Here is a 13,689-nt window from a genome sequence, read left to right on the forward strand (position 1 = left end):
AGAAATAAAACATTTTAGTTCAATGTGTTATAAATCCATCTTAAAATTGAACTTCACCTTGACTATGCAGATATTTCAGAGTTTGATTTAAAATGTATTTTCCATCCATGTTGCTTTCTGGACCACACGTTTTTGAAGAAAGGCACCAGTGGATAATAGCCTGATACTGTAGTAAATCATAATTACTTTCATGTGCACAATTGAAGGAATGTGCAGCATCAATTTTACTGCTTTGTTCACGTACATAAATCTTCCAACAATTTCCAAAGCCTCTATTGAGACCTCTGTGTCCATTCTAATTTGTTGTTTTTTTTGTTTGGAGGGGGTTGTTTTGTTGTGCATGCTATAAAGTACACACTTATGTGCACCTGTTCTGTATACATGTTAATGATAGAATCATAAAGATGTGTGTGTGTGTGTGTGTGTGTGTGTGTGTGTGTGTGTGTGTGTGTGTGTGTGTGTGTGTGTGTGTGTGTGTGTGTGTGTGCACGCGTGCGTGCGTGCGTGCATGCGTGCGTGCATGCGTACGTGCATGTGTGTGTAATGGTTCCCATCACTGAACACCAGCTGTCAGTTTTGTCACACACAAGGCTGTGGCCTGTGCGTGACCCAACAGAAATGTTCACTTCACCTCAATCCAGAATGTGATACACAGTAAAGCCAAAATAAGGACAGTTTTTTTTTTCTAAAATGGACCAACTTCTAAAATATGAATCATCATTAGAATTTATTGTGTGGTTTTTAACAGCCAATTACAGTCCAACCTTTTCACAGTGAGTTTTAAGTTAATATATAAAATACAGTTATGACTGTGATTCACCAGGTAATACATGCAGCAGAGAGCTATGACAGATTTAAGATTTATCTGCTGCATTTTATACGTTCTTAATGCTTTGCCAAGAACTGCTACAAGTCTGGAAGATAACAAAGACACCCAGTAACATACTCTGTCACATATTTATCCACAGATGGCTGCCCCACACTTGCCTTGTCATCGAGACCACCTAGACTGAACCCAAGCCATGACTGAAACAAGAGAGTATCATGACCAAGATAAGATCAAGACTAAAAAAGGCTGAGACTCCGTCAGGAGGGAGGCAGGGACTCAGTCATACTGTAAAGAGGTACACAGACACCCACCCACCACCTGTTAGTGTGGGCAAACACTTGCATGTGTGTATATGTTGTCGCACGCGTACACATACACTCCCCTCAGGACACACTGCTCCATTCAGGAAACATTAGCAGCATTAGTCAGGAATGCTAATTGAAACAAACAGCTTGTGTTTTCTTCATTTCTGAGGTTGAGGCCCGCTGTAATTGAGACTTCTGTGTGCATGTGTATGTCTGTGTATGCACTTGCATGAGCACACCATTTTTTGGAAAGCCAGAGATCTGGGAACGATTGTACACTATTATTGTCCTGCTTTTTGTCTGGGTTTTCGTTCAAACACTAAGAAGTGCAAATTTACTCACCATAAACACACATTAGCCCTGACAGAATTGGTGTTCCTGACCAAAAGTAAACCAGATCTTTCTTCCAAATCACAATTGCATGAAAATACACACTCTGCGCCATTACTGATGTGTCTACCTCACCTGCACCAAAGGCGAAAAAGTATGTCTGGTTCGGATTCCTCTGCAGCAGGGCTGACACACGTCGAGCCATTCGCTCGTTGCGCTTGTAGATGAGCTCTTGGCGGAAGTAGCTGTCAATCTCCATGGCTGTCAAGCGGTCATGTGCTGGCAGAGAGCTGTTTATGAAGTGAGGCAACTGAAAAAAGAAAAATGACCATGAGAAAATTAGGATAAAGAGCCCCTATGTTGAAAGGTCATGGCAGAATCAAATGATGAATCATTTCATTTAAGCATCAGGCATGACGAGAAAGGTGTGAAAGAGAACTGAGAGGGAAAGAAGAGGGTTGAAAGAAACTGTTGGTGCCCATGTGAATCTGACACCTGGCGGCCTACAGTGTTTCTGATGTGACCGCTTGACAGAAACTGACCAACACTCTGCTCCGCAGGCTGGCCTTTAACTGAGCAAGCATTATTAAATGAAGGAAAGAAAAAATGTAACACCATTTGTGCATGTGTGTTGAGGTTGTACATGTACACGGACATTTGTGTGCATGAGAGAAGAAAAAAAAAACTGCGGACTCCGATGTGCTTATAAATTAGTGTTTGTGCATCTGGGTGCACCGCAGGAAGGAGAGTGGATGTGGACTTGCATCAGTACTGTATAACCACAAGTGTGAGTGTGTATAATTGCTGTGTGATTTATTGCAAGCGAGACGGGCAGAGACAGACTGTGCTGGCTCTGTTACACTTTTGGCTTCTTCGGTGGATTCAGCACGTTGTTAATCGGCAAAGATGAGCATGGGTCTGCAGTGTCTCGGCAAAGGTTTGGCATCACGGTGTGAACTGCTCAACTCTGTCACATGTAGACACATCGTGGCGTGCACAATGTCTCTGTTTCTCTGCTTGCAGCACTACTTTATCATTGTACAAGGCAAATACTTGAGTTGTCCTGGTGCTTTTTTTCTTTTTCTTTATATGAAAATATGTCTACTTTCTAGTATCTTATTAGTTTATCTTACATTATCTCTCATTTATATTTAGAAACTATTACTTTGTGGTTCATTCACAACTGGGATTTCAATCGGACTTTGCACGTCATCATGTGACTCATCTTTCCCTTTTTCATATTTCAGTAGAGTCATTGTTTCCGTTGAGAGTTTTGTCACTTTGCTCAGTCTGTTTGCTGCACCTGAAGGTCTTCACAAATACATTTTTGTAAAAGAGGGCTATGTTAAACTGTGCTCTGTGTTTGAGTGCCCATTTGAACTGTGTTTAATGTATTTTATACTTTTTTTGCAAACTGACACTGATGCTGCTCATCAATGTCAGTGTTTTTACTAAACTATAGATTACTCCCCATCTGATCTTAAAGTTACATCAGGAACAGTATTTTGTATCTTAATTCGTTTGTAATTATAGCTATCTTTGAATATATAAATAAAAGTGTTATTGATTTGATATTTTGATACAGTTACACTAAATGGAGTTTAATTGATCAGCCATATCCACTCATTCACTCAAACACTGAGCATGCAAGGCGCTCACACACCACTCTGAGAAACTTGGGGTTCAGTCTTCTGCCTCAGGACTTGTCAGTGTTTATCTGTGTTTTGTCAGTTTGAGTGAGCCAGGTTCATCCAGATTGACAGGACGCAATGAATCATGAGTAAAAAAAAAAAAAAGAACAAAAGCAGTGAGACGCGGTAAAGGACCTCATCACTGCTCCAGTGAGTGAGGATAGTGTGAGTGTTTGATGACGAGGAAAAAAAGTGTGCGGTCAGAGAGGGTTCAAGGTAGGAGTGTAGTGGTAGATGTAGATACGCTATCGCAGGAGAGGCCATTAGCTGCTCTTCATCAGAGCTCCAGAGGAAATGGAGAGTGACAGTGAGATATTTTCTACCTTCTCCACTACTGGTACAGCTCTGCCTCAATTTATCAGCCCATCTGTCTTGTGTCCAGCAGTTTACATGGGTACTTTCTATTTTTTACATTTTATGTTTTGAAGTCATGTTTTGGCTTGTACATTCTTTCTTTCTGTTTCTTTGTTTGTGTATTTCTTCCTTGTTTCTCATGCAAAAGTCAACTTAAATGTTAAATTACAATTCTATTTCACTTTATAAACTTTTAAATTAACTGTGTAAAGTTGGATTAAATGCAAAATATTTTTTGTTGTCTCCAAGTTTAATTCAAAATTACTCTTTATGTTTTTCACATTCTAGTTTTTTTTTGGTTTTTTTTCTGTTTCACTTTATTTTGTCTTCTCCCTCATGGATTTGGCATTAGTTAAATGGTGAAGCACATTAACCCGTCTTGCTCTGCACTGCTGGGCTATGGTCTGGGGACCATTGTCGGCCTCTTTTCAGTATGATGATGATCGAGTTGTGAGAGCATCAGGGGTGTTGGGGCGCCTGGATTAGGTTCTATCTATCAAAAAACACCTGCTTTTTTTTTTTTTTTTACAGTCCTTCAAGTTCACTTTTACACACACACACACACACACACACACACACGCTATAGATCAACAGGCGACAGAAGCGGGCTCCAAACTCAGCTGTCTGATTGTTGTAACATGTGTTGAGGAATGTTAATACATGTTATTATGACATCAGGAGCAGTGGCAAACTGGGATGATTTAAACTGTTCATGCAGGAGGTGACTGGAGCCATGGCTGCAGGTGAAACTGTGGCTCACAAGCTTTTCATGAGCCCCAGGAAGAAAAAGTAGGGTAAAACTAGGAAATGAGAGCGGCAGATGGGAACTCTGAGAAAAAAAATTAAACGAGATGTGTCTTTTAGAACAGAAACATAGTAAGTTTTTCTGAAGAGTAAGTTATGCACAGTTTTTCATACTTTGTGTGTCTCTAGTGCAAACGATGTGGTATCTCTGTAGTGGAGCAGTGAGCTGAGGTTACATGGAGTGTTGGGTTTAATGGGACTTAAGGATCAGTGAGGGAGGTTGACACAGCATAATTGACTTATGAGGAGGGCTTTTGAGTAAATCTGCATTCGAGTGTGGAGATGGAGTGAGAGCGCTACTGTGTGTAATGATTATCATGTATGTGTGTGCCATACACCGAGTGACCTTTTGACAGCGTCGTGTGAAGACTGATGAAGAGGCCATCGCTAAAGGAGCAGAGGCGATGTTAGGGAACACAAAGTTGGAGGAGGTGAGATAGTGTATTTACGGCTGAGTCCAGAGCTATTAACGTGTCAGACTATCAAGTAACTTGAGGTTGAGCAGGATTAATATGGCAATGTGCAGATTTGTGGAATTGATGTGCAAGCCTAAAAGTTTGAGGTGACGATAGCGTAATTGCAGAGAAATGGGTACGAGAGCTTTGCCAACTCAAACCGAGGGTCTGACAGATTTGGATTTTTGTACACTGTTACAGATGTTTTTGGACTGCAGCTGCAAGTAGCAAATATCTTTTGTATAAATGAATGCCTGCAGCAGAAACTATGATTATTTTTTTTCTGTCCGGTTAAACACAATTGACACAGATTAACAAAAAATCATATTCACGTTTTTTTTTAATCTTGGCCAGCTAAATGAAACAGTAATGTGCCTAAAATTCAGCCTTTTGATGGTCCTGAAAAGTGGAAAGTGGAAACCTTTAAAACACGCACACACACACACACACACTAAAAACTAAGAATTTCAAAGCATTCAGATTTTACTTTTTGGTCAGCTGAAAAAGAATATGGGTCTGACGATGATGTCCTACCCACAAATACGAACCACTGACATATATTTTAGTTGGTTTTTTATCAAGTATAATCTCAGTCTTAAGTCTGTACGTTCTATCACAAGCTTTTGATGAAACATTGCCACAGAACTGGAAACATTTCACCATGTGAATTGTTTTTGAGGGGGATTTTTAGTGGCTTTTATTCATCATATGTAAAACTGTTAAAAAACCATTGAGATTGTATATGATTGTGATGTATTTTCTCTCTTTTATTATTTCATTATTTATTCTTTCATTTCTCTTTTTCATATAATCCATATGTGTGTTCGAGTGGATCTAATAGTGGAATCTAAGTATGAGAAAAAGCGAGGAATATTGGGAGTGTGAATGTGCTTTTTGAGCGCATTGGTGTTGGACCGTGTTCAGCTTTGTAAGTAGAAAAATATGAGGCACAATATCATAAAATTTGTATGTTTTGGCAAAGTGTGTCATTGGCATCAGAACATTTGTTTTGTGTTGGACAGGCATTTCATGTTGTGCTCTGTATTTTCATCCTTTATGAAGCTCACAGCATCCAGCTGTTTTAACTGATTTCACTTGTTCTGCAGCACGCTGATATGAGGCCCGATATTGCAAATCACTTTCAGCTTTACTGAGTTTTACTGATTCAAGTTCGATGGAGAGAAAGTAACCAACCTGTGATGTATCATGGTTGAAGATGATGGAACTGAGGTCACCACAGTTGTAGTGGGTAATGAGGTCCTCCGTGGTGTAAGAGCCTTGCAGGCTGCCTGCTCGAACGCCCTCGTGCTGCAGCAGCGTCTGATTCAAAGCAAACAGCACCTGCAGGAGAGAGACGCGAAAGTGTGCCGTTACTTTCTGGATCCATAAACTCAAGTTTTCTCTGTGCTTCTCAGAATTACTTTGCCACAAAGTTGGAGAAAGTGTGCCAGAACGGCCAACGTTTCTCTTTCAAAATATGTGACCTTAGTATACAAAGAAGCCATTATGCGCCATGTCTGAGAAATGTGAGTTCCTGTGCAGCGTTTTCCTTTCTTTCAGGATATTTTCATACACTTTCCATCTAGCCTGACTACAGGTAAAAGTACGCCACAAAGGAAATGGCAAGACTCCACTGACTTTCTCCTGGAGGGTGAGAACAGAGGAAGAAAGGGAGACCCGCAGAGAGAAAAAGAGGGGCGCATGCAAAAGAGAAAGGGACCCTTTAAATATAACTCTTCTGTCTCTTTCACCAGGACCAGGGTGCTGGAAGTTTATGGCGCCCATTAAAATCAAAAGTAAACCCTCTTTAGGGAGAATTTATAGCGTGCAGCCGCCAGCCAGCCGAAAAACTCCACAGCTGTCCTCGACAACACGGGTTAACCTCCCTCCTCCTGCCCTCCAAAATCCCACGCCGCCTCTGACTGGCCTGGCGACTGAGGCAGAGCTGTCAGTCACTGTTAAGTACTCTTAATTGAGCAAGAGGTGCGTTTTGAAGGATAAATCCAACTTTCTTCTTTTGTTGTTACATTAAACTACAACAGATTCACACATGGCTGCATGACACACAAAGGTCACCTGGGATGATTAGAGTGTGGGAGTCAGCTCATCATATCTTAAACATACAGCAGACTGATCTACGTCTATGATCCTAATTACCAAGAAACCTGACTACCGCTTCAGAAAACACTGCAGGGAGAACGTCAGGAGCAAGGCTCAGAAGATTTGTGGAGAAGCTTAAAGGTGATACAGCTGCGCAACTGATTGAGGCTTTTGTCAGAATTCTCGGTCGTAATTCAAACAATTAAGTTATGTTTTTTCAATCATACTTACCCACACTGTGCATATTGAATGTTTAAACTCCAGCTAACCTTTATGCTTGAATAATCACAACCAAGCTCTAAGCTCAACCTTGTGACTCCCTCCCTCTCTCCCTCTCTCAGAGGTCATTGTGTTTGATAGCCGGTTTTGCGCGCTCCTTTATAATTAAGCGTGGGGTTTTTTTCTAGCGTTGTATGATAAAAAAAACATTTTTCATCAGATTAATTACAGGGTTGCTGTGGATTAATTTTGATTAATCAAGATAGCATTCATTTTCAGTCTATATTAATCATGTTTCATTTTGCATGAGCAAACAGACAGAATATATATATATATATATATAACATGTTTATTAAACGCCATTAACTGTTCACGTTAACAAAAAAAACCTATGTCTTTTTCAAAATGAACATTTATCTACATTAATGTGGCCCTAGTACTCCTTCGGCCAGTGACAACCTAACTTGTTGACATTGTCCAAGAGCTGACGCATCACTCGCTGTTTGTCTGCTGCTGCACTTCAAACCTGGACCAAAATGTCTTAGTCACAAACTTTCCCTTTAATTACCGAAACAGTTCAGACAAATGTATTTCTGGAAACATTTGAGGGAAGAAATAAGCTGTGCAGTTGCTGAATCTGACCTTGATTTCATTCCGCTACAGGTAGTTTTGGACCTTTTATGAAAGTTTCGCAATTTGTCATTTAACATAGACAATAAATGGGAGACAATGTGGCTGTTCTAGTGGAGACATACCTTCATTCTGTAGTGCAGATGGGTTAATAGGTTTAATCAGAATAGTCATGATGATGAATTAATCTGTGTTATTGCGTTTAACTTGAAAGTGGCCTCTTGTGGTTTCCTCAAATCATGTCTAAGCACCAGAAGTCCCAAATTCAAGAGCTTCAATTCTGACTTTGTAATGACAATACAACTCAGTTAATTTAATACTGGAATCTGGCCTAAAATTCTAAAATCACTTCAAGTGAGGTCAAGGTGTGATGCTAAGTCCAGAGAGAGTGACGCTTCCCGATAGCGAACCAGCTGGAGTTACGAATGTTGCTACTGTAGAAAGAGATTCTTGTCTAATGGTTTGTCACTCCTCCCAGTTGTGGACCCACAAGGCTTTCTGTCACCTATTAAGGGTTTTTTTTCTTTTCCAAGAGAAACACCACAGCAGACCCTGGGCAGAAGCTGGCAGAGCACACACACCTGTCAACATTTTTGTAGCGCAGCCAGTATCGGTAGTTTCCCTTAAACACGGCATACAGCTCCAGACACGGAAGACCTGAGTGTGAGTTCACGGTTGGTTGAGTTGTTAAGGGACTTGTTATTTCAATATTGTCTGTCTCCTGGGGAAAGAACATCTCTGCAGCTGTAACCATGGCGCCTGAGTTTGCACTGGACTGAATGAGGGAGCGAGTCAATCACTGCAGGGGACGCAAAGCAGGAGAAAGAGGAGGTGGGAGGAAAAATGTAAACATTCCGTGTGTGTGTGTGTGTGTGTGTGTGTGTGTGTGTGTGTGTGTGTGTGTGTGTGTGTGTGTGTGTGTGTGTGTGTGTGTGTGTGTGTGTGTGTGTGTGTGGCAGGGTATTTATTACTGTTGTGGGGACCTGAATTGGTTTACGCACATACATTATGGAGAGTTGTCTTTATTGTTGGAAAGAAAATGAGTCCTCTTGTGGAAAAAATATTAAAGGTTGAGATGAATACATGATTTAAGGATTTATGGTAAGACTTGGGTTAGGTTGAGGTTAAGGGATAAGAGCAAGTAGTAGTTACAGCTGAGTTTAGACTAGGTCTACAGGAAATGAGTGTAAGCATATGCAATGTCCCCAAAAGGCAATGAATACTCTGTGCGAGTGTGCATGTATACATGTGTAAAGGGTCTTTATTACTGTTGTGGGGACCTCAATCTGTTTACTCAAGCACATCAACCTTGTGGGGAAAAATTAAAAGTCCCCATGAAAAATTCACATATGTTAGATGACGACACAATTAAAGGTTAGACTGAAGTCAAGGTTAGGCTCAGCTTAGCGGCTGGGATTAGGCACGTAGTAGTTGAGGTGTGCGTGCGTACGATGGCTGACAAAGTGGGTGTTCTCATGCTGGAGTGTTCTACTCACTTTGAAAGACCAACCTTTTTTTTGTTATCCAGCCAAGACTTTCAAAGTAACGAACATTGACTCTGTTCACCATAGTTTGTTATAGCACGTCTTACTTCTCTCATTTTTTTCCCTTTTTTCCCCCCTTCTTGTCTAATACATTCGTGAGAAACTCCCATTGTAATTAAATAAAAGCTCTATAAGAACAAAGCTGGAAGGAGCATGGCACACGGATGGTCTTGGAAGCAGCGATCTCTGAGCAGCAATCCAAAAATTCATTAGCGGGTTTTGGAAGAAAAAAAGAATAAGGTCAGACAAGAGTGAGAGCAGCAGAAAATACAAAAATCGGACAAGAATGCTTTAAATTTCTGAAAATGTAATTTGTCAACATGTGTGTACATTGTAACAATTGACCTTGAAGTGCATTAAATCCTGACTGTTTGCTCGCCATAGCATTAGCCCGTTTGAAGGTTTTACTAGTCTGAAGCTTGTAATGAATAGGTGCCAATGACAAGGCGCTGGAATGGAGAGAGTTCGCTCTTGTCAACTATGTCACTCCCCCATTATACTCTCCTGAATCTGAAGAAGAGAATGGAGTGACAGATCGAGTTAAAAGGCTGTGGGCTGCAGTACTGCACAATGAAGTGTCAAGCTGCGGTAACCAGGCTCTGAAATCTGGGCATGGAAAGAAAAAAAAACACCTCATACACAGTTTGAGAGCTAATTGAGAAATTACACAGAAGCCAGTGAAAAACGTATGGGCATACAATATCAAGATCAGCAAGACAATCGCAGAACTGTCACTACAGTGTATCTTGTTCCCTTATTTGTGTCTCTGTCTCCAACACATTCTCTAATTGTTCCATCCATATACTTACTTTCTCATTTTTAGCCGCAGTAAAACAATGAGAAACTCTTAAGCATTCCACCGTACTGACAGAGGGAAAAAGAACAGTGGAAACGCAGTTGAGCCAGAAGAGTCGAACGTGTGAAGGAATGGTATGAGACAAATAAAGGCTTGTTCTCTTTGAGGAGCATGTGCTGTACATATGGAGGTGATTCTCTGTCCATTCGCACTATGAAGAGTTTGGGTTAGTGGGTATAAAATGTAGGGGTAACTCCTGGCACCGGGCACTGGGTATAACCAGGCAGTCAGGTGCATGAAAGCCTAGCAAAGCCCTGCCAGAATCAGGCAGGAGATCTGAGAACTTTTGCTCCTTTGCACTTCTTCATTTTTTCCTTTGATCCGCGAGGTTCCTCACTGACTTGTCAACTCCATTTTAGTCCTTGTCAATCAGGAACGTGGCGCTTCAAAGGGACAACAACATTGCGGCACTATATGGTTTGAGTTGACCATTCTATTACTCATGCTACAAGGATAATGGTAGACAATAGTAGAACTCCGCCCTATACCCTAGTTTACAACTTTAAAACAAGTATACTATGATTAAATCCGTGAGACAGCCTAAAGGCATTTTATTATGTCAACCATTGATTTGGTGTGACACTACTTGTGAATATTTACATTTTAATACCAAGTTGTTGTTGTCGTTCTATCAATGTTGATGATTGGGTATTTTGAAGTCCAAACGAGAAAGTGGCTGAAACAGAAATTTTGAAATATTGAGGAAAACAACTTTTTGAAGATATGTTGTGACTCCAATTAAAACTATGTACAGTTAGTGCTATTGGCCATTATTTGTTTTTGCCAGTGGTCAGTTCAAATTTAAGCACTTCACGGCACTTATAAAATCAGACCATCCAAACAGAGGAGGGTTTTAGCTCTTTGGTCATTTAATCAGTCCAGATAGAGAAAACAGTCTTAACAGTTTCAGAAAAGTGTGTTCCTCTTGAATGCTCTCATCTTTCCCAAGAGCCGTTTGTGTTTCACTGCTTGAGAAAGAGAAGAGCTGGACCCTTGACCTAGGACACACACTGCTGAGTTCCTCTGGGCCAAGACGGCTTCCCCTGTGAACCTCAGTTAAAGACTACAGGAGGGGATTGGGTTCACAGCACCCTGGGGTGACTGAAAGGAAGGAAGGTAGGCAGTTGAAATAACATCCAGGGCAACCCAAGAATAGGAGAAGCGTGATATCTCAAGTCTGTTCCCCACAGAGCAGCCCGCAAAAGGGTAGATACCAGTGTGTGTGATTGTACTTCTCCTTCATGGACCCGGTGCAGAATTGTTCAATCTCAGTAAGACATCTATTTTTTTCTCTCGTCACAAGCTCTGAAAACCACCTTGAATGCATGAGGATGGAAGGATTGTGACACACAAGACCACATCGTTGTGAGTATGATTTCATATGTTAACTTTACTATCATTTTTATCATAAAGGCCTTTGGACCCGATCTGCCTATTGTCTTTTTAAACCTTTAACCTGTCAGGAGCTATAAAGGAAAGATATGAGTATTCGAAATGTCTCAAATCTGACCTCTATTGTCAGAGCTCATTCCAGAGTAGCGGTAAAGCCATTCAGTTCCTTTCTTCACATATGAGTGGATGATTTGAAACTAAAAACCATTTTCTACTTGTTAAATTTCGTGACAGCCTGCATCATCTGTCTGTCTTTGCTGTCATTACCACTTGCCACCGGTCTGCAGATTCTGCAAAGGGAGAAAATGTGAATTTTAGACAGGAAGACCCAGAAACCACAATCATGCCAGGATCTTGTTGCTTTGAAGCACGAGTTCTCAACAATAAACCACTGCGTGGACCGTAACCACTCACCAGATGCTAATTGATGCACACAACACATTCATCTTACAACAGTACCTTTATTCTAGCCACAGACTTTATCAGAAAGCACAGAGCACCAGTATTTCGAAAAAAGTTTCCTTTTAGTCGCTGCCTTTTTTCTCTTCCTACTTCCTTTCTCTCTTCTCTCATTCTCTTTTTAAGTCTCTCGCCGTGCCTGGTCTACCTCCTGTCTCAGCCTCGGAAATCCAGGGATTACCAAAAGGACAATCCCTGTGGCAGAGGCCTGCTGCTCGCAACTTCCCCAGAAAGCCTCCAATTCTTCGCCTTCTAGCTTTGTTTCGTCCTGTCTTTTTTCCTTATTGAGGCAGGGGGTGAAGGTCTAATGATGGGAGATATACCACCAATAGTTTGGCCGGGTAAAAAATAAGCCCTTTACACATGCACCCCCTTCTTAAATGTTTCTTTTCCTTCCTTCCTCTGACTTAAGTTCAGTCTCTGCACATCTAGTACCTTCCTCTGCTCACTCTTCTCCTCTGTGTTTATCTTCTTTCCTCCAATGAAAGCAGACCTATAGGCACCCATAAACACACACTTACACTATATGCACCCCCCCATCCCCAGAGCCTCCCGTCTCTCCTCTTATTAAGAGTCTCCAGTGAAATTGGGGGTGGGTGTTGCCCCTACACTTGTCCACAAATAAACCCTGCTGTTTGACTTGGCAGCACTGCCGCTGTGCTAGTCATCCCAGCTTTCCTGCCTCCCCAGAAAACACTGAAAATAATAAAGTATCACTTGATCCAGAGTGAAAATGCAGACAGCTGCCTCACCGTGAATGCCCACTAGTAAATAGTGTGGGGTGTGAAAGAGTGATGGAAAACTACAGAAGCAAATTTTGCTGACTTTTGTTATTTCATGACATTAAGGACCTTGAGCTGTGAAACACAAACACGTTCAAGCACAAAAATTATGGGGTCAACGCATAGCGACAATTAATATAAGCAACAACTGGGGGGAAAAACTTTATCTTCTTTTTCACACTTGTTTAAAAAAATATTAGTCCAAAGTGGCATTCATTTGTCAAAATCTATGGCCAAATGGGGAATGACCAAAGAGGGAGAACAGAATTTTTCACCTCTTCTGAACACTATGCTCTTTTTCACTGTATTGTTCATTCTTTGGCTTCTAAGTTTCTCAGACTTTTCTTATTTTTCTCAAAGGTCTCTTTCATGTCAGGTAACCCCCCCCCCCCCCCCAAAAAAAATAAAAAAATAAAATGCTTACAATTAAACAAATCAGTAAAGCTGTTTCTCTGTGTGTCTTTCTTGGAAAGTAATAGTCATTACTCTTTATGTACAAAAATACCACTGAAGATCTGAAGGGTATTTCAAATGTATTACTCTTTTGTAATATGCACTTTAAAATTCCACATAAGATTCATATTAGTTACTTTTTAAATGCTTTTTTAAAAATGGAATTCTTTACATTGGCTTAAATGTTACTCTACAATCTTTGCAAATGCAGTCTATAGTTTCATCCAGTAACCCGCCACTTATCTGCAGCCTATATAAACCTCAGGATCACCGTAAAAACTACTATTCTAAATGCATATACAGTATTACTGTCTTCAAGATTAGAAATGTAATAGATATCATTATACCTTTGCTTGACTCCATTCCAATACACACGTTCACAGAAATGGATGTTTACATAAATGGTGTATGAAATCCAGTGGTCTGATTCCATGTTTGTAGGACTCTTTATATTCATATATGATTAAACCACATTTCAAAGAAGAA

At 40.7% G+C, this 13,689-nt stretch overlaps 1 protein-coding gene across 1 annotated transcript in view; it reads right to left on the bottom strand.

Moving 5' to 3' along the window:
• Positions 1-13,689, bottom strand: part of trabd2b (TraB domain containing 2B) — a 62,708-nt gene that overhangs the window by 19,795 nt on the left and 29,224 nt on the right. Inside the window, exons 3-4 of the mRNA XM_080506834.1 lie at positions 5,963-6,109; positions 1,600-1,774 (exon numbers count right to left, since the gene is read on the bottom strand). Of these exons, the coding sequence (XP_080362960.1) occupies positions 1,600-1,774; positions 5,963-6,109 (322 nt within the window). The remainder of the gene's footprint in view (positions 1-1,599; positions 1,775-5,962; positions 6,110-13,689) is intronic.

Source organism: Blennius ocellaris (genome assembly GCF_963422515.1).
Source record: "Blennius ocellaris genome assembly, chromosome: 12".
Classification (NCBI taxonomy): Eukaryota; Metazoa; Chordata; class Actinopteri; order Blenniiformes; family Blenniidae; genus Blennius; species Blennius ocellaris.